Raw genomic sequence first — 20,600 nt, 5'->3', positions numbered from 1 at the left:
TATCAAATATTATAATATCTTTTAATCATGATTAATATTATTTTTAAAAATTACCCAAAATATTATCACAAAATTAAATTTTAATATATTAAACATTTATAACATTTTAGATTTTGAAAGAATCTACATATTAAACTAAAATTTATAGAAATAAATGCGTAAATCACTGACTTTGCGCATATATATATATATATATATATATATATATATATATATATATATATATATATATATATATATTATTAATACTTTCTTCTTCGTCGTCCTCAAGATTTGACTCCTTACACCGACTGGTCTCCGACGACCAAATAATAAATAGCGGAAAAGAATATACCCAAATAAAAGAAGGGAGATCACTCGAAGCTCCGATTTCTTTGTCCAAGTCTCTCGATTCGGCCCTTTGAGAGATGGGGCGATACGTAGGCTTCCCTCTAGGGTTTCTCCTGGTGGCCTGGGGATTGGGCCTGGGGCTTTGGGCGCCGCCGGCGGCGGGGCGATTCGTGGTGGAGAAGAACAGCCTGATGGTCATCTCGCCTTCGGAGCTCAAGGGGAAGCACGACAGCGCGATCGGAAACTTCGGCATCCCGCAGTACGGCGGGAGCATGGCCGGCGCGGTGGTGTACCCCAAGGAGAACGCCAGGGCCTGCGACCAGTTCTCGCGTTCCGATCTCTTTAAGCCGAAGGCTGGGGCGCTTCCTAACTTTGTTCTCATTGATCGCGGAGGTAGAAGAAACCTGCCCTTTTCCTTCTTCTCGAAGTCGTCCTTTCATTTCCTTGGCCGTCAAATTGTGAATCGTTTTGAGATCGTTGGCGGTTTGTCGAAAGACTGACGTCGAATGCGTTCTTTGCCATTAAAGCTCGTCCTTTCGTGGATTCCGTTGGCGTTCAAAGGAAAGCGCGACATGATGGAATGGCTTATAATACCTTTATTTATCAGATTCTATTTGTTATCTAAACTTTGTGATATAATGGATGATAGATCAATTACTCAGAAGAATAGGGAAGCGAAACCTTCACTTGAGTTCTAGGGGTTAATTGTTGACAGTTCGTTCGTGGTTGAGATAAGAGTTTCGAAAGCTTTAGGAGGATAAGGAGGGACACAAAAGTAACTTTTTTTAAAAAAAATAAAGAAATATATGTTTTTTAATGTGCGGAAGAAAGGGTAAATCATTGCCATTTTGCTGCTAATGTTAATGATTTGTTAAGAACATTTTGGAGCCATTACTTCTATTGCAGTTAAAAATACTCAGCTAACATATAGGCATTATGGTTTGTGAATTGTGAATTTTAGGGATTATGCAAATTTAAAGAATTGAATATTCATTATGTATATAATATCGATAATTTCGGTGATTAACATCCAAATAGTCAATTAAAGTTTATGTACCTCTCCATGTAGAAGATCTTTCTTCTTCTAGATCTTAGTCTTTTCTTTAGAGATATATGAAGCCCAATTTTCTCCTGGTTCTTATTCTTTCATTTCAATGGGAGGGATGAAGTTATTTGCTGAATTACATGCTCCACAGAGATACAGATTGGTTGTTGAATTTCTTGAAAGGTTTCTTCATAAATGTTGATGGAATCTGTCTTGGTTATATAAAGTGTCATAATGAAAATAAACAAGTCTGTTTTTAAATTGTGATCTATGTGATTATAGTTGTATTGAAAAACCTGTTATAAGTTACCACATAAAAGTTTTCATTTCTAACATTGAGGATCTTTTCATAATTTTTTTTATCATGTTGGTGAACTCTACAATATACTTTTGTAAACTTGTCGAATTTCTTAACAAAATCTTGTTTCGACAAAACACATTCGCAAGCTTGAATCATATGGAAAGTTTCTGTGCACCATATGTACTTCGCTATGAAGTTTTCATGAATTTAACTTGACTCATGTGATCATGCTAATTTTGAGTTCAATAATGAACTTGGGATCATTATCTTCTTATGGAACAACAAGAGCAATGATCTTTTTTTTTCTAAGGATTGATTTAAACTATGGTTTATGGTTGTAACCACCATCATGATCCTTTTCTGCTTTCCTTTTACAGACTGCCTTTTCGCCAAAAAGGTTTGGAATGCACAGAATGCTGGTGCCTCTGCTGTGCTTGTTGTAGATGACAAGAACGAACCTTTGATAACTATGGATTTACCTCGGGAGGACGATGAAGCTGCAAAGTATATTGAGAATATAACTATTCCATCTGCTCTTATTGATAAGAAATTCGGCGAACAGTTAAAGAAGGCTGTCCGCAGCGGTGAAATGGTTAATGTGAACCTTGATTGGAGAGAAGCCGTTCCACACCCTGATGATCGTGTGGAATATGAATTGTGGACCAATAGCAATGATGAGTGTGGCACCAAATGTGACATGCTGATGGACTTTTTAAAAGCGTTTAAAGGTGTTGCTCAACTGCTAGAGAAAGGTGGTTATAGTCAATTTACACCCCATTATATTACCTGGTACTGTCCCCAAGCTTTCATCATCAGTAAACAGTGCAAATCTCAATGCATCAATAATGGGAGATACTGTGCCCCTGATCCAGAGCAAGATTTCAGCACTGGTTATGATGGGAAGGATGTAGTTATTGAGAACTTGAGACAACTGTGTGTATTTAGAGTTGCAAATGAAAGTAAAAGACCCTGGATTTGGTGGGATTACGTAACTGATTTCCACATAAGGTGCCCTATGAAGGAGAAGAAGTACAACAAAGACTGTGCAGAAACTGTTATGAAGTCTCTAGGTAGGTGCACTTTTAGAATGCAATTAGATAAAACAAGTCTTTCCAACACTATTACTATCTGACAAGCTTCAATATCTTTCATATTTCATGGCATTTCCTTCTGGCATACATATGGTTTTTCAAATTCTTGTAGTTCTGATTGACCTATGTGGTAGGAATAACAAGAAGATGGTATTTATACTCATCAAATATGATAATTTATGATGACTTGCTACATCAATGTATTGTTCTTGCCAAGTTGATGGTTTATGATAATGTACAACCCCAAGACTGCAAGTATCCTTAGATCATTTATCAGACCAAGGTAACATGCTTATTTCGAGCAGGGCTAGACATCAAGAAGGTTGACCAGTGCATGGGAGACCCAAATGCTGATAGTGAGAATCCAATTCTGAAGATGGAGCAAGATGCTCAGGTCAGTCTTATTGCCATGTGTTTTTAGGTAGTTTTTAGCAATCTGCAGCCATGACCTTTGTTGTGGCAGTGAGGCTTATGTCTTCATACTTGAAGTTAAAATGTCAATCTGAACCAACACCTAATTTCTGGATGGATCTCTCTGTAGGTAGGAACAGGTTCAAGGGGCGACGTTACTATATTGCCTACCCTCATTGTTAATAATCGACAGTATCGAGGTTGGTCATAAATAAAATATATTCTAACCTTTTTGATAAAAATATTGATGAAACAAAAGTTGCAGGAAAATTAGAGAAAAAGGCTGTCTTGAAAGCTATTTGTGCTGGTTTTGAGGAAAATACTGAGCCACCTGCTTGTTTGAGTGATGGTGAGGTTCATTAGTTTTGTACTAGTCTTCAACTTTTTTTACTTTCATGATTGAAACTGAAAGATAAAAACCTTTCACTATTGCCAATGGTCATGACACAGACATAGAAACAAATGAATGTCTGGACAATAATGGTGGATGCTGGCAAGACAAAGCATCCAACATTACCGCATGCAAGGTACCAATTCAATGATGTTTTGACATGATTGCAGCATATTCTTCGTTTAATGGTTTCATCATCTTTCAGGATACCTTCCGTGGCAGAGTCTGCGAGTGTCCTGCATTTGGTGGTGTGCAGTTTAAGGGTGATGGTTATAACAATTGTGAAGGTAGTCTTTGGGTCCTTTCTTAAGAGATCTAGAATTTGAACCTCCCAATATGCATCACGTCTTCATCAACTTGAATTTGGATCCTTAACTAGCTGAATGAAAGTAAAAGAAGGCTAATTATTTCTACTTAGTGAATATTTTTTCAGAGTGAAGAACTTGTACTATCACCCTGTTGTCTTCCAATCCATCTTTGTTTCATTGTGCTGTATTGACCTGCTTGTGCATATAAAGGAGATTGATCATCTCCTAGAAACAGGTTTCTTGTGTATATTATCTTTTGTTTGTCATAACAAGTTACCCAACATACATTCATCAGGTGGATCAAGTCCGACTCTTTGCAAGTTGTTCGTTTTGTAAAGGGCTTAACTCCCACACCATGGTTTTTGTGATGTCTCTTCTGTGACACCCCCATTCTTGTTGACAAACTTAAGGTTGTGAAAATTATCCATATTCCTAGAACCTCTAACAATGTATGCCACTCGCTGGCATTTTTTGGTAGGTCTCATAGTTCTTTTTTTCTGTATTCTGCGGATGATCTGCGAGCTCAGCAGTTTGTACTCACTCCTTAGAGTAATTTAGGTGCTTTCCTTTTCCCAAAAAAAGGAAAACCATACATTCATCAGGGTCATACGGTTTTCTTTGCAACCTTTATTAGCTTGTGAAAACATTGTTTGAACATGTATGTGAATCAAGGTGTTTTTCTGTTAGTTCATTGGCTTTTGTTACTACATTTGGACCTAGTATTTTCATTTTCTTCATAATTGTATTATGCCTGCATTGTTAGATATCAAAGCACTAAAAATCATATCATAATTTTGATTGTTTATATAGGAGGAAATATTGGCCAGCTTCTTAGTTCGCCTTGGAATCTCTGGATGGTTTTTTTTTTAACCTTCATGAGTGCTAGGATCTTGACAAACAAATAAAAGAGAACACAAAATTTTTTGTTGTCTCAAACCACCATAACTAAAGTGATTAATCCCATAATTAATCATTTAAAGCTTTGGATGAAAGGAGTATTTTATAGCTACAGAAAGTTATGCATAAAAGGATGTTTGATGAATTTATCTGGTCTATATGACCTAAGACGAACAAGCTATTTACATGCCTTAATACCATTGAAATGTTTAAGATTGCAGTTGCTTTTTTATCTGAGTGTTAATTATATGACAAGAGAGCTAAAGACAAAGAAACCATTATGGAAGTAGTACCAGTTGCCTACACTAGTACTTAAGATGCTCTTGGACTTAAAAATTAGTCAATACATTTATCGTTTTCAAATAATTGCATCCTGCTGAAAGCTTGTCAGCAAATAGGATGACAGAGGACCCATCTTTCAGCAGCCTGGACAATAGCTTCTCACTGTTGGTTTATCATTCAAAATGTGCCTAATTTTTCGTTGGAAACAAAAGCGTTGACCTTATGTCTCCATCTAGTTAATGGAAAAGACGGCCTCTGAATCAACTCCTCACAAGTTTCTAAGAGTGGCACAAGAGAATGTTGCTTTGCCTTGCTCAAGAAACTCCACTAAATTTTGTGATCTTAGCAGAGAGAATAGCTTTATAGTTGATTGCTCACTATACTATATGATAGCTCCTCTCCTGCAAAAGCTGTCACTGAAAGGACTTTCTGTGCAAGATATTTCTTGCTTCAACATTTTTCCTTATGCACCATCCACAGTAGTCAGTTGATGATAGTAGTTTCTTACTTCATCTTCTCTTCAGCAATTGGTCCTGGAAGGTGCAGGATAAACAATGGTGGCTGTTGGCAAGAAAGTCGTGATGGCAAGACATATTCTGCATGTCAGGTCAGTCCAGTTCTATGACCTATAATGTTGCAATAATATATCAATGTTGATCAATTAAGCTATGGCCTATGGGCTAATTGACTGTTCTGTTAGTGCAATTTGCTGATTCCAGAGTGATTTCAATCTACATGAATCTGTCTGTACAGGAATCTGGAGATGGTAAATGCCAGTGCCCAGCTGGATTTGAAGGTGATGGTGTCAAAGCATGTGAAGGTAAGATGATCACTTAGTTGCTCTTTCATGCAAGTAAAGTTGCATAAAAAAGAATATTTTTTATAATTTTAAAAAATGTGGTGTTGCTGCAATGCAATAGCCAATTCCTTTTCACTTTAAAGATTAGAAGGCTTTTGAGATCCAATCTAGTACAGCTGCACTTGCGCCAAATGATCAAATTAGTCATAATCTTTCTCTTTTCTTGATTTAGATATCAATGAATGCAAGAAGAAAACTGCTTGTCAGTGCCCTGAGTGTAGCTGTAAAGATACCTGGGGAAGTTATGATTGCACCTGCAGTGGAGACCTTTTATACATCAAAGAACATGATACTTGCATAAGTGAGATTCCAAGTTAATTTGTCCATGGTATGATCTGAGACACCATATCACAATATCTTTCTAATGAATAATGTGCAGGCAAGAAAGCCAGTGAAGCAAAGGTTACATGGGCTGCTGTTTGGGTGCTTTTGATAGTGTTGGCTGTTGCTGCATTTGGAGCATATGCTATTTACAAGTACAGATTAAGAGTAAGTAAACAAGATAGCACGATTATATCATCATTGCTTTTTCACAGGATATGATTTTCTCATCATGGGATTTTATTTGAAAGCATCTATATGACTTAAAATCCATTATTAGGTTTTATACTGCCTAATATTGAATTTTGAGACCTGGTTAACAGGGTTGACACAAGGTTGATAGTGATTTGCAACTAGTTGTAGAATTTTTTGAATTTTTTAGTGCAGTCAATTTGGGAGAATTGGTGCAAGTTGTTGGTGGAATCTTTAATGGAGACTCTGTAATGGTAACTGCACTCAGTCACAAAACCTGTTGATTTTTCTTCCTAGACCTAATATCTAGGGAATAGTAATTCGTTGATTGCAAGAGCTTAAACTATGTATGAAAAAGTAAATAATCTTTCTGTGGCACATTATCATTTAGGTTTCTAGGCGATCCTTGCCTATGACTGCCTTAAATATGAATTTGGTTCTAACCTCAGCTGGTTGATATTAGATCAGGAACTTTGCTTGTAACTTTATTGGATCCTTGACATATCCTGGTCAATTTGAATTATACTCTAAAGCCGACCCATATTGTAGGACATTTACTGTTTCAGGGCAGTGGGGAGTGGAAACCAAATGGAACACAATGGATAGAGCAAGTCCAACTGTGACCCTTTTAGACTTGTTACCGATGACAACATGATGACTACCATGGTTCTGAACACAAGTTAAATTTTCTCTTAAATAGTAACTGTAACAGCAGCAGTAATAATCAAGGATTGAAATATCGTACCGTACCGGAGTTTCGATATTCGTCCGGTACGATACGGTACTGTATACTGAGCAGTATACTATTCGGTATATATATATATATATATACTAATATATATATATAATAAAATAAAAATTCGATGACGTCGCCTCGGTAACGTCACATATATATATATATATATATATATATATAAAAGTAAAAAAAATCATATATATATATATATATTTACATATAAAAAGATTTTTTTATATATAAATATTTTTATTTTCCTTCTCCCACGCGGAGCGACGTTGCCGATATATATATATACACACACACCGCCCAATAACAGGTGATTCATGTACCGGTCTGCTGACGGATCGGTACGTACCGGACGGTATTATTCGAAATTGAAGACCTTGGTAATAATAACAAGTTGTAAGTTCCTAGTTGTATTGGATCAGCTACATGGATCTTTCCCCCTTATTGAGCTATGTTGAGGTTCATATATCTAGTTGGCAATCAATCTCTATTTGTTGTTTCTTAAAAAGATTTTAGTCTTCCATTACCTCTACACCCACCTCTCCAGTCTCATCTTGCAAGTGCAACTGCAGACTCGACATAGACTTATCCATACTATAATAAATAGTTTGGTTACTCAATCTTATGCAATCTTTAATAGCAACTAAATTCATCCATCTTAATATCCTTATCTCTGGGATACTATCTTTCATGTATGATTTTATTTTCATTGGTTTTGTATTTGGCATGTAATATTGCATTCGTTGCTACCTACATTGAGAAATAGCCTCGCATGATTGGTTGGCATGGTATTGGGATTTGATCTATGCATGTCTTTCATTAATTCCAATGATAATCGTTACTAAGATCATGATGCCCATGGTTTCTGAATTCAATTTTGAAGTCGTCTCTTAAAAATAAATTACCAACTAAGAAATATTTTTCTTTATTTTATATGTTTTCCATTGATTTGTAGCTAACAAATTATGATTTGTTTACCATTTGCAACTAGGAAGTAGCTTGACAAATTTGATTGGTGTTGTTCATATGGTTTAATTTTGTGCCTTGTATATTATTGGGCTTGCTCCTCGATTGTTTCACTTGGTTCCCATTTTGCAGTCATATATGGACTCAGAGATCAGGGCTATAATGGCACAGTACATGCCCTTGGACAGCCAAGGAGAGGTTCCAAACCATTCTCACGAAGAAGATCATGCCTGAAATTTTCCAATTTGCATTTGTGATCATTCTTATTCCACGTTGTCCCAGCATGAAAGGGATTCAGGCCTTGATGGCGAAATAAAAGATGCATGGTGGATTGCCCATAAAAGAGTGGAAACAGATGTATAAGGGGACAGCAATTGTGTGCTACGATGGAACGAGGGTTGTGACGATCTATAATAGTACTCCTTGTGTAATTGTACATGTATAAACTTCTTATGTGCATTATCTCCTACAGTTAGCTACATCTGCAAGCAGTCCAAGGTGTGTATTTAGACATATGTTGGGTATAACTAGCACTTGACTGACAAATTGTTCCGAGTTGCTTTGCATTGTTTTCCTCCGAAACTGGAGCTTCCATCACTTTTTGAGGAATAGTAATAGCATCTTCATACAACCTATGAATGTTCTTTGAGTGAAGAACCTTGTAAGATACATACACCCTATAGGGTGAGTATTTGTACTCATGGACAGGTATAGAAGTCTGCAAAATGACTCGTTAAATGATAAGCTTACTTTGCAATTCCATAGAATTTATCATACAGGAAACCATGGTCTCCTACATGTGTTGTAAAATATCATATATCTGGACAATAGAGAATACTGAAATGATGTTTGGGTGAATTTTATTTTTATAAAAAGCTTCTCTTCTCAAAACTGTGGTTGTTTTTATTTTTTTCATGAATTCGGTAGTGATGTTTTAAGTTTAGGGTATCTTTCTGTGGATTCTAATCTAGCCTACGCTGTAACATCTGTCACATGTGGGCATGAGAGATTACGTCCGTGGAAGTGTGAGACTCTATCAAGCTTTCCAAGCCTCCAAGAAATTTCCGATGTATTCAATTATTTGTGACACGTGGTATCTGCATTGGATTACAAGATAAATACCGAAGTATTTATGACTGGAGCTCTTATGATGAACATTCTCATCTTTCTTTTTCTCTATTACTCATTATCTGATATGAATTTTTGAGTATATGTAGTCGAATTAGGCACTTGTATTGATTTTACATCTAAAGAACAATGTTCTCGTCATCACCTCTATAGAAGAAGATCCCATTTGCTGAGCCAGAACATATAGTTCCAAAGATGAGGATAAAGAAAAGGAAGGTTATGAACACCATGGTCCCAGAGTCATCCATCCCCCCTTTGGGTTCCAGAGTTGACCGAGAACCGATCTTATTTGGATGTCACTGCTGAGACTGGAGAGATCTTTAGGTCGAATCCAAGGTTCATGCCATTGTAAGCAATGGGAGCATACATCCACAGCTCCTCGGAGCTCAAGAGCTGCAAAAAATGCACGTTGGTTCACAAATGTGTCTGGAATTCAACGAAGAGGGAGAAGAAGAAGAAGAAGAAGAAGAAGATGCCATATTCTAACCTTGATTTGGAGCTGCAAGAACTTCACATACCTCACTGCTTCTTCAAGCATCGTGCTGATGTCTACCTGTCAGAGTAATGAGATGCTCATCAGCTATATTGCTCCAAAAGCAGACAAGAAAGAGATCGACAAGACAATATAAGACGCTTACTTTCGTTCCATTTGGAATCAAACTCTGCAAAATCCTCAGCCTCTCATTGATCCTTTGCCTCCTCTTCTGCAGAGCATATTGAATCACAACAGTTTCAGAACCCGAAGACAACATATCGAAAACAATGTTTACTCTGAATCAGGTTTCTACCCTGGCATAGAGGCTCTGTGGATCGGTTGCTGACCCTCGACCAGCTCTTGTCTTCCTCTCGGTTGGATTCATGGCCGCAGACCCTTTCGAGCTGCAGCTCGTGGCGCCTGCTCCCTTGAGCTCCTGAGACCCATTTGAGTCATCCTCCGAGCTGTAACAACAGGAGCCGTGAAGATTCATGTCACCATTCCTCTCTTCCTCGTCAGCATACCGACCGCTTCTATGAACCTTCTTGGAGGTCACCTAAAACCGATCATGTCCGTCAGAACAAGCGAATGCTGTAGATCAAGCAGAGGTGTATGTGTATGTACTCACAGGTGCCATGGCTCGGGCCTTCTTCCTGAGACTTCCCATATGGTTGTCATCCTCTTCTACCATTGCGGGCACTTCATGGTCACCAACATGCAACCCTCTCTTGATGGCTTGCGAGGCATGAGGATCAGGAAGATGAGGTTTCGGAATAGATTCAACAGCTTCATCACTGCTGACTTCAACCGGAAAGGATGGGGTGGCGATTTGCTCGAGCAAGTAGTAGCCTTCATCAGCAGCAGGCGTGCAAGTGCCTTGATTCCAATAGTACGGATTGCAGCCAGAATCATCAGAACAGTGGAAAGTATTAGCGTTATGATCAAAACAAAGCAAGTGTTGGATCCCAGTGCTTGGATCTTGATCTTGCATAGAACAAAATAGCTGTGCCATGACTTCAGACTCCTCCACTGACATTAATGGATCAAAGGACTTCCAGCTTGCCTCCAATGCCAGTCCTTGAGGCTCCATTTGTGTGAAGACTTGGGGGTGGAGGTAGCAGGAAGCAAGCTTGTTTGGATGATGAAATAGCTTGTCTGAACATTACAAAGTTCAGTGAGTATTTATATGGTTGGATGTATAAGAATTGAAGGCTTCACTCTCTAATCATCATATATGAATTAAATTTTATTCAAGAGAGCTGAGAGCTGATCACGGGCGATCGATGATACAGCTAAGATGGATGCAATGATGCATAAAAAAGAAAGGAGTCAGGATCCATTGTGACAAAAAGAACATGATATGTTGTTATCTATGACTTTGCTAAGATGCAATCTGCTGGAGAATGATTGAATGACCATGAGCTGATGATTAACTGAGGTTTAGATTAGGAAATCATTGATTGGAAGTGTGAGAAAAACTATTATCTGGCAATGAACAGGATGTGGGTAATTTGATTATAGAAATGGAGAAGAGGTTGCCATGTTGTTGTGAGACCTCTCCAGAGTTGTAGGGGAGGGACACAGTATCAAAGATAATGATCTCTGTCCTGCAAGGAGGATGCACACCTAATTACTGTTTCCTCTCATGGCCTTCAACCTCTCAATGAATTCTTTATATACTGCCTCATGAACTCAGAAGAATCACATTTACAAATAACATTCCATGTCTTTTGGACATAGACAGATGTGAGAAATGAAGTGGGTCTATCATGCCTTAAACTACTCTACCATTTCTGTATTGTAAGGCAGTATATTGGGACCATCAAGAACAAACATTAACCATTTCAGGATGGATTTAATTTACATTATCCAAACATCAACAAGCACATGAGAAACTCTATCTAAGTGGCCATTAACTCAGCTGTGATCTTCTGAAAGATTTGCCTGACCCTTTGCAAGATATCTACTAGCACATGAGTGTGGCTGTCCGACTGCTAGATGAAGTATTATATTTGTGGGTAGGGAGAGAAAGAAATGCACCATGGCCTTTGGAAGTCATGAAGATACAGCTGTGTCAGGGATCTCAGTGCCTCTTATTCTTTCTCTTTAAACACAAACTCTCTTTGATTGGCCAGTTTAACACTAAACAAATCTTTGATAAATGCATGTTTCCATGTACACCTCCAATCTTAAATGCAGATTTGGTTAGGAACAAAGGCCTAATGAACTTTCTTTTAGTCTGTAATGAAAGAACTAAATTAGTTTATATATGTATCATCAGCTAAGAAAGAAGTTAACAATCATCCTTCTTTTACACAAAACTAAAACTTCAATGCATGAAAGGAAGCTCTAATAAACAAACATGTTAAGCTTATATGGAGATCAGAAGCCACTCCTTTTGTCTCAAAACAGATACATTTTGGCCTTTGCCATATACATCAGGCAGCATATGGTAGATAGTAGTGACTCTTGAGAAGCTGGAAAGAGTCCAGTTTGAGAGCTGTCGCTTAGTTGTGACATTACCCATGACAAATATGCTAAGACTCTCTCGCCAACAGGGGATATAGAGATAATCGATATACACGTAATCTTACCTCGAGACCTCTATATTTAGAGAGACTATTTATAGGATCCATATATTAATCTCTCATATCAGAAAGAAATAGACATAGATTGCAGGCTGTAGACTAATAAACATATAAAATATTGATTATAGACTTAACCTTAATGTGTATGTGTATATATGTATGTATAAACGTATAATATATGAGATAAATAGGATTTAGTCATAATCTTATTATTATTATTTTTTACAAAGGATAAGTGATGAAGGTAAGATTCGATTCTAAAACCTTATGAGAAACCGTTCATATCTTTACTTGCTAAGCTATATGATCCCTTCAATTTCATTAATTTCATACGTTTAAAAGGATTATAATTCTTCATGATCTACCTATGATATTTGACTTTTTATCATTGAGCTTACGATTAAAGGCTTTAAGTATAGATATAATCCCACTCCATGAATATGAAAGAAGTTTATATTACAAGGAAGAAAAAAACAAGAGCCAATCAAATTGTCAATGTCTTAAAAGATCGTGCACGAGTGAGGAAAGTTTTAGAGTACAGGAGAATCTAAACACCACAAATCTTTTGTGTTCCCCTTGTGGTGATGGACTCATCATAAACTATGGTGAAGCATGTGTCCTCGTGGGTCTTTTATTAACGATGAGCTATACCTAAAGACATGGTGTGATGAAGATGATACCCTTCCATCTGCCCTACGTGGTGGCTGTTGAATCATCTAAAGACTTAAGGTCTTTGTTAAACCTCATTGAAACCTTGTCCTTCTTTACCATCTTTCTGAAATGAGATTTAACAGCGCTTTAAATTCTTACCACACACATTGAGTGTAACACTCTAATTTAATCCCACATAAAATGTAATGAAAATTTTGGATAAATTTACAAGCATTAGATGGGTCTATTATCGCTAATTTAGATTTGAGTATCTTGAATCAACAATTTAGACTCGACAAACTCAATAGGTTAATCCACTATTGGGTTAGCATCATTTCGAAGTATGTTAGATCCTCGACTCGACGTTAAGTGAAATGAGATTAGGCGATAGTTCACTCAATAAAGAGTTTATAGGTCAATCTATTATTGGGGTTAGACCTAATGTACATCATGTTAGATATTCCATAACTTTTTGAGGCTAAGTAAAGGAGATTTGATTTCATTATAAAGATTTAAGCATCATAATTTTTTTATGAAAGGCAAATTAACCATAGTAGCTATGAGGTAGTAACTACTAAATCGAAAAAATGAAACTACAACATGACTGTCTTTGCACCACAAGAAAAAGCCTCGAAGAGTTCTTAGACAAGTAAGTCCGTAAAGACAATTGAGTGGTCACTCACATTTTTAGACATCTTTGGAAATTGTATATTTGACTAACCAAATCATCACAATAATGTTGCTGAGCTTATAATCCTAAAGGCATAAATGGTCATTTCGGATCTAAATGGATCATATATCAGAACTTTTGGAGACATGTAATTCCAATGGCTTGCACTCGAGAAGGAAAACATAGTATCAAAAACATGGGAACGGGTTTTGAACATATTATGAGAAAGACAATCAAAATGTGATATGTACTAAAATAATAATTTTATGTTGTTAAAATTGAAAAAAAAAATCAGACGATATATAATATGTTCGGGTCACAATGAAATAACTTAATCTTTTGAATCGTATTAGTATCCAATCTCGTGTACTATAACTTGAATTTAAATCCAACGACAACTCATATCGAGAGATTCGATTCTTAGGGTATCATTCATTATTAATCTCATTTCTAAACTATACTTTTTTTTAAAAGATAGTATGGAAAATAAAACACCAAATACTATACTAACCACATACACCAAATACAATTAAGTTGATTTTATTTAAGTTATATAGATTCAAAATTTATTTTTGTATCTATATATGGCAAAGGATTTTTTTTTTTCTTTGTAGACAATATGACTATGATGAAAGATTAAATAATATGGATTTATTTAGAGAAAAGCAATACATATTCTTAGACAACTATTGGTGTAGGAAGAGGTAAAAGGAGACCGAAAAATATTTTAAAATATTATAGAGTTTAATGTTAGAAAAAAAGATACATATAGTTGATACCAAACAAAAGTCTTCTTTTGGTATTAGACACAAAAGAAAAAAACTTAATTATTTATGATTTACACTCATTTTGATAGAATTGAAATTTAGCTAACATTTTTATGGAACTTGCACAGTGATTGTGTCTAATTATAATGTTAAGTATTATTTCCTACGCATAAATTCCATTGGTATTAATTAGACAAAATAACCATATTAAATAAAGGGGGTTACTCACTACTAAGAATCAAATTAACGAATATTAAGCTGAAATTAACTAACATCAAACAAATAAATCTACATAAAACCTTTCATATGTACTATAACACAAACTTGCATGTTGCCCTTCATGTTAATATTACTGCAAGTCACACACACACAGAGAGAGAGAGAGAGAGAGAGAGAGAGAGTTGAGAATCAATACTAACATGCTAATCTAAGCAATGAATATTGCTGCATGTTTAAGGGACTTGCATGAAGCCCTTCATGTAATATTTCTGCAAGTCAGAGAGAGAGAGAGAGTTGAGAATTGATACTACAATGCTAATCTAAGCAATGAATACTACTGCATGATTAAGGGACTTGCATGATGCCCTTCGTGTTAACATTACTGCAAGTCAGAGAGAGAGAGAGATGAGAATCGATGGTCAGTAACATGGTAATCTAAGCAATGAATCAGCACCAAATAGCACTTACAGAGGCAGTCTAATTTGCAATGCAATAGTACTGTTGCTTTCAAGCAGGCAGCCAAGCCGTGGCGAACACCACGTTGTGCCCTTTCCAAGTGAGCATCAAGTCCTCCTCATCCCTCTTCATCCCCCACCCAGCCGCGTGCTCGTCCAGCATGCTCTTCACTTCCCCCGCCGCCTCCTCCGTGAACCGCACCGACCGGAACCCCGTGGCCCTCATCCTCTGCGCCCACCTCCCCTTCCGCTCCAGCCGCTCCACTCTCTGCACACCCTCTTCCGCGATCACGTTCTCGATCTTCCACCCCACCCCGGCCTCGTACCACCGCCGCTGCTCGCTCCCCTTGGGTAGAAACGTGTCCACCGCGTCATACGGTATCCACAGGTAGTTGAACGCCGACCGCAGCCTCCTGACCACGTCGCACGCCGTGAAGTCGGCGTCCTCGTCCACCACCGTCACCAGTGTAGGCCCCAGGCTTCGTAGAGCCTTGAGGAACAATGTCCGGAGGGAGAGCATTGGTGGACTTACGTTCGTGGTGGAGGCGATCACTCCGACCGTCTCCTCTGGTATGTAGTGCAGCAGCATCTGACAGTTCACGATCAGGGCTTCGCCTTCGGAGACTAATTGTTGAACCTTTAGTTGTTCGATCAGTGAAACGAACGCATCGCTGGGATCAGAAGGGATCACTCCGAACTCCATAGCTACGTTCCTGGAACGCGCGAAATTGACCAGCCGCGACCCCAATTCATCGTACGTCATGTTCAGAATCGGCGGCGCCGCAGTCGTCGTGAGGCCTGAAACGGTGAGCCTTATGAACGGCGGGCCTTCGGGACGATTGGCTAGCAGGTCGATGAGGGTCGGCATCTGCATGCAGTGCGTGGTGCTGAGATCGACGATATGGACCATGGGCAGCCCCTCGACCGCCTCTGCGATGGCAGCGTTCGCAGCAGCGTAGCCGAAGCGGTGCCAGGGAGTTAGATCGATGAAGCTGGCAAGGTCGATGGCGGAGAAGCGATGGAGGTGGAGGGCGAGTTCGGCATCGGCACGTGCCGCCACAGCCGTGAGAATCTTGCAGGATCCGGTCCTCGAGGCTCGGGCGATAAGGGCGCGGAGGAAGGCGGACGTCAGGCGCTGGTTGCAGTCGCCGTCCGGAGGAGCGATGTTGTTGAGAACCCACAAGATCTGCTGGGCGAGGGTGGCGTCGTTGCTCTCGATGGCGTTGGCGAAATGGATGAGCAGCTGCTCCATGCAGCTGGCGGTGTTGAAGCTGCCGAGGGGGGAGGCCAGAAGGCGGCCACGCCACGGCCACGAACCACCTAAGGAGGGCTTCGGCGCGTCGTCCTCTTCCAACAACAGGCTTAACCCATCGGGACCGATAGGAGGCAGCAGTGGTACACTTGTAGTGAATTGCATCATATGTTGAAAGAGAGAGAGAGAGAAGGGGAGGCAAACCAGTACAGAATAGCAGTAGAGAAGTGGATTTGGTGTTTGTGCAGGGCATATATAGAGGGTTGTGTGTGCTTTGGGATCTCTACTTGTTGCCGTTAATATGGAGGATGGAAAGGGAGATCGAACAGGTTGATGTGATAATCCCAATGCTCCAGTTTGCAGTAGGGTTTGCGTGAGCGAACCCAAGAAATTCCTGACTCACAAGTACAAGACCTCTGTTCACTTCGGGAACAGTAGAAGTACACAGTCGACTACATGTGTGGAGGTTGGGAAGATGGTCAGCTCCTATCGAGACTGGAAGGACTTTATCCACAGAGAGAGGGGTGAGCTTCTGATGTTGATGACATGTGCGGAGGACGGCTATGGAGTCTGGCTGTATATGAGATGTGGGATTTGTCTTCTTGTCATAGATTGATTAGAGCTAGAGAGAGAGAGAGAGAGAGAGAGAGAGAGAGAGATGCTCACGGGCAGGCCAAAGCAGGGTGATATCAATCAGTGTGTGACCTCTCACTACAATGCATCTTCCCAAGTTTTGCCCGCCACTTTACCCGCTCTCCATCAAAGTAGCAATCACTCGGTTCCACACCTATTGCGTTCCTCTCTCTATCCTCACCGGTTTGCACAAATTTGGTTGCGTTCATATCACATCACATCCCAAAACATATACTTCATAGAGATAAAACTTATGTTGCTAAAAAGAAAAATAATTAGTGTTCTAAATCATACTATAGCAAAAACAATTCATAAATTAATTATACAATGAAATATTGCAACTTCTTGAATGAGATACACTCAAATAAATTGATGTCTTCTATCTAATTCATGTTTTATGGGACTTCAAGGATGCCTATACCTGATGGATGGATAGTAAGAGACAATAAGAAATTTTAATTTATTATAATTCATATAAATACTTAATATATGGATTTAATTTATCATGAAGGTAATTTAAAATATTTTATAGTAACCTCTCACAAGTGACTAATAAAAATAAACAAATGGGGTTCCAAAGAATTCCCAATACATAATATATTATGGAAGGTTGTACTAAAATTCCATTTCATCTCTCAAAAGCTTGCATGATTGATTGTTCATGCATGCAATCCTGGAAAAGGAAGACTATACAAAGAGCCACGAGGGCCATGCGCACACTAAGTAGTGAAGCTCTCAAGGAGGTAGAATATTTGCTGTCGGTAAGGCAGCAGAAGGTAAAGAAAAGATCTTCTCGTATTCACAAGTAAGATAATTAAGTGAGATGTCAACATCATTGATCGAAACATATGGGTGATTTCAACGACAACAGCATGTTTTAGTCAAAATTCCTCCATAAACATTGTTGTGCTGTCTTATAAGAGAGAGAGAGAGAGAGAGAGAGAGAGAGAGAGAGAGAGAGAGAGAGAACCTTGTCGTTGTGATGGTGGCTCGTAGGAATGCTACGTTGGGATGGCTCATGAATGATCCTTCCAACAAAAAGAATGGGAAGATAATAAGATGAAACAATTGATGCTTGTGATGGTGGTGAGTACTGTATATATATATATATCTAGTCAAAACATTCAGAAGGAAGAAAAGCTGAAGTCCGTTGGCTTCTACCTTGTTCTCGAGTGACACCAACTCAGAAAAGCTGAAGACCCACACCGACGCAAATGGCACAACGAATCATCTCTTTCATGCAAAGCTGACCACCTTCGTTGTTGCACGATTTGTAGGAAGTACATTTACAGGCACAGACACCAAGAAGAGCATCAGAAGAATCTGGTGGAAAGCATATAAGGAGAACAATGTAAGTTAAGCATGCGAGCTTTGTTAATTCCCTGATGACAGTACTAATGCCAGAGAACAAATAGCCAAACTAAAAGACATGCAACTTTCTCGAGGAAGAATTTTCTTGCTTTCCTGCACTCTTTGTTCGGTTGTTCCAAGTGGACAACACATAGGTCGAGAGCTCAGGCATGAAAGTAAGAAATGCGAACATGTGCTCAAGGTGCCACCCTCAGCTCTTTGAGGACTCGCTGACAATAGTAGTTGAGATGGAAACAAGCACACAAACAGTGCATATATGCCCAGGACATGATGAAGCCAAGAAGATACAGACAATTTTCTTGGATGTGGAGCTGTGGCAAAAAGGAAAGGTCTTTCTGTAAAGATTCTACCTGAGTTATGCTATTGGTTTCATGCATGATGGCCTGAAATGTCTGCATGCCAATCATTTCAGAAGACTCACTGTGCGTGTATATGATATATGAGATTGGATCGAGACAGTGGGGAAATTTTGGAAAGACGAGCAATCTCTAATTAGTTTGGTGGAGTTTTTCCTATCAGTTTATCCAACAAAATAAAACAAATGCATGAAGCTCATTTCACCTTTCTCCCTGAATAGTGTGGACTGCTGTGGCGCAACTTTACTGAATAGGGAACGAGAAGACTGAAAGGAGGAGAAATTTTATATAACCTATTTATTTACTGTGTAATCACAGCTTTATTTATAGCGTGAAACACAATCAAATCAATCTCATAAATTACTTTTGGATGGTGCAAATTAGGGGGGAATATCTAATCTTCTTGGTAAGAATGATATGAGATCCAGTTTACATGGTTAAAGATTGATTTAAGAATCCCCTCACCGATGCACATGTACTTTAGATTCATGATCCATAAAGTTAATGGGCCAAGATGGCCCATTAAATCAGAGCTCAGCCCAAGAAGAAAGTCACAGAACGTGTAGGATTTAGATCTTAGATCAATTCTCATTGGTGATGGATGATGGCCCAAGATAGCCTTAAAATCTAGTAAGTTATATACACATAAATGTAATCTTAAAATCTAGTAAAAAAAATATAAAAACATGTAAGAAATAAAATTATATTTACTTGTCGCATCAAGATCCCTCAACATGTGACCATCCTCCTCGCCGTCCCTTCCGGCTAGTTGGTCATCCTCGCAGCCCCGTCGAAATCGTGGGCGATCACCAGCATGAGGGAACTACAATGGTGCGTTCCGGGTGGAGGTCTGCAAGGCGTCCCGACTACGACGAGCGATCACGGCTGCTACGCGGGCGACGGACCGAACCATGCAGTGTCGAACCTTGTTCTGACCATTCGGGGGCGTGGTTCCTCTATGGCATCGATGGGGAGGGACCGACAGCGGAGATAACTACGAAGCAAGAGGTGCACGACGAAGAAAGGAGTGCCACGACGATGGTCACAATCGAGTTGGGAGGCGAAACCACTCCGCTTGGGTAATACCGTGGTGGCACCTGATATCGAGGTAGTAGGACGTGACGAATGAGTTCAATGACGATCGCTCAACGATTTGACCAAGTCGAGGCCACAACCCTCCCATGTTTGTAGACCTCAAGGAGTTGTACCAACAATATTTAAAGATTAAAAAGGACATGATCCCAATCAGTGGCATAACTATTTTTAGTCTGAACACCTCATTTTTTAATTTTTTTTTCAAAATTTGTTTTTATAAATGATTATTTTAACTTTGATCTCCTTATATCCGCCCGCATGCTCCCAAGCAACCGCCGAAGGCAAAAAAGTGGAAGTACCATCCAAATCCATGAGTCAAAGTCCGAGCAACTTTGAGTGAACCAACAAACACTCAAGTGCATTCTGACGCTCAAGTAGGATAGCTCACAGACCACCTTTACCTTGCATTCAGCTCCAAACACAGACAACAAACGCAAGCACCCATCAGTCTTCAGCACACAAACATCATATCACTCCAAAGGTTCATCACACCGGCACAAGTACTTTTAGCTGAACAATAAAGCCCCCAAAAGCCAAAAAGATCCCAAAACATAGGTGGTTTGTGAGGTACAAGCAGTTTCTCATGTTTCATGCCATACGAAGTCCTCTCCAAGATTGGGGAGAACAGGAGGTACAAGGATGAGTCAAATCATTAAACACACCTTTCCTTGGGACCTCCCAAAATAATGCTGGACCTCTGAAAATTACATCATCATGTACAAAGAGACTATAGAGCCATAGGTTATACAACATTGAAACATGCATGTATTTCATTTCTACAAAAAAAATATGCATAGAATT

The 20,600-nt window shown here is 39.0% G+C and overlaps 3 protein-coding genes across 3 annotated transcripts; 1 reads left to right on the top strand and 2 right to left on the bottom strand.

The window, feature by feature from the left end:
- Positions 1-309: 309 nt before the first annotated feature.
- On the top strand, positions 310-8,770 carry LOC103988018 (vacuolar-sorting receptor 4). The gene is made up of 12 exons (XM_009406507.3): positions 310-723; positions 2,054-2,746; positions 3,073-3,161; positions 3,309-3,378; positions 3,444-3,527; positions 3,629-3,705; positions 3,775-3,856; positions 5,581-5,663; positions 5,810-5,876; positions 6,088-6,216; positions 6,295-6,404; positions 8,272-8,770. The coding sequence occupies exons 1-12, from the start codon at positions 408-410 to the stop codon at positions 8,371-8,373; spliced, it is 1,902 nt and encodes a 633-aa protein (XP_009404782.2). The 5' UTR covers positions 310-407; the 3' UTR covers positions 8,374-8,770.
- A 439-nt stretch (positions 8,771-9,209) lies between these two features.
- On the bottom strand, positions 9,210-10,872 carry LOC103988450 (transcription factor bHLH84-like). Its single transcript, XM_009406978.3, has 5 exons — positions 10,371-10,872; positions 10,056-10,298; positions 9,906-9,971; positions 9,755-9,820; positions 9,210-9,660 (listed from the first exon to the last, which is right to left on the bottom strand). The coding sequence occupies exons 1-5, from the start codon at positions 10,830-10,832 to the stop codon at positions 9,553-9,555; spliced, it is 945 nt and encodes a 314-aa protein (XP_009405253.2). The 5' UTR covers positions 10,833-10,872; the 3' UTR covers positions 9,210-9,552.
- Positions 10,873-14,744: 3,872 nt separating this feature from the next.
- On the bottom strand, positions 14,745-16,875 carry LOC103988017 (scarecrow-like protein 32). Its single transcript, XM_009406506.3, has 2 exons — positions 15,106-16,875; positions 14,745-15,019 (listed from the first exon to the last, which is right to left on the bottom strand). Exon 1 carries the CDS (start codon positions 16,510-16,512, stop codon positions 15,145-15,147), a length of 1,368 nt encoding a protein of 455 aa, XP_009404781.2. The 5' UTR covers positions 16,513-16,875; the 3' UTR covers positions 14,745-15,019; positions 15,106-15,144.
- Positions 16,876-20,600: the final 3,725 nt, after the last annotated feature.

The sequence above is a fragment of the Musa acuminata genome, chromosome BXJ1-6 (genome assembly GCF_036884655.1).
Source record: "Musa acuminata AAA Group cultivar baxijiao chromosome BXJ1-6, Cavendish_Baxijiao_AAA, whole genome shotgun sequence".
Lineage (NCBI taxonomy): Eukaryota > Viridiplantae > Streptophyta > Magnoliopsida > Zingiberales > Musaceae > Musa > Musa acuminata.
This window is presented reverse-complemented; position numbering and strand designations above follow the sequence as displayed.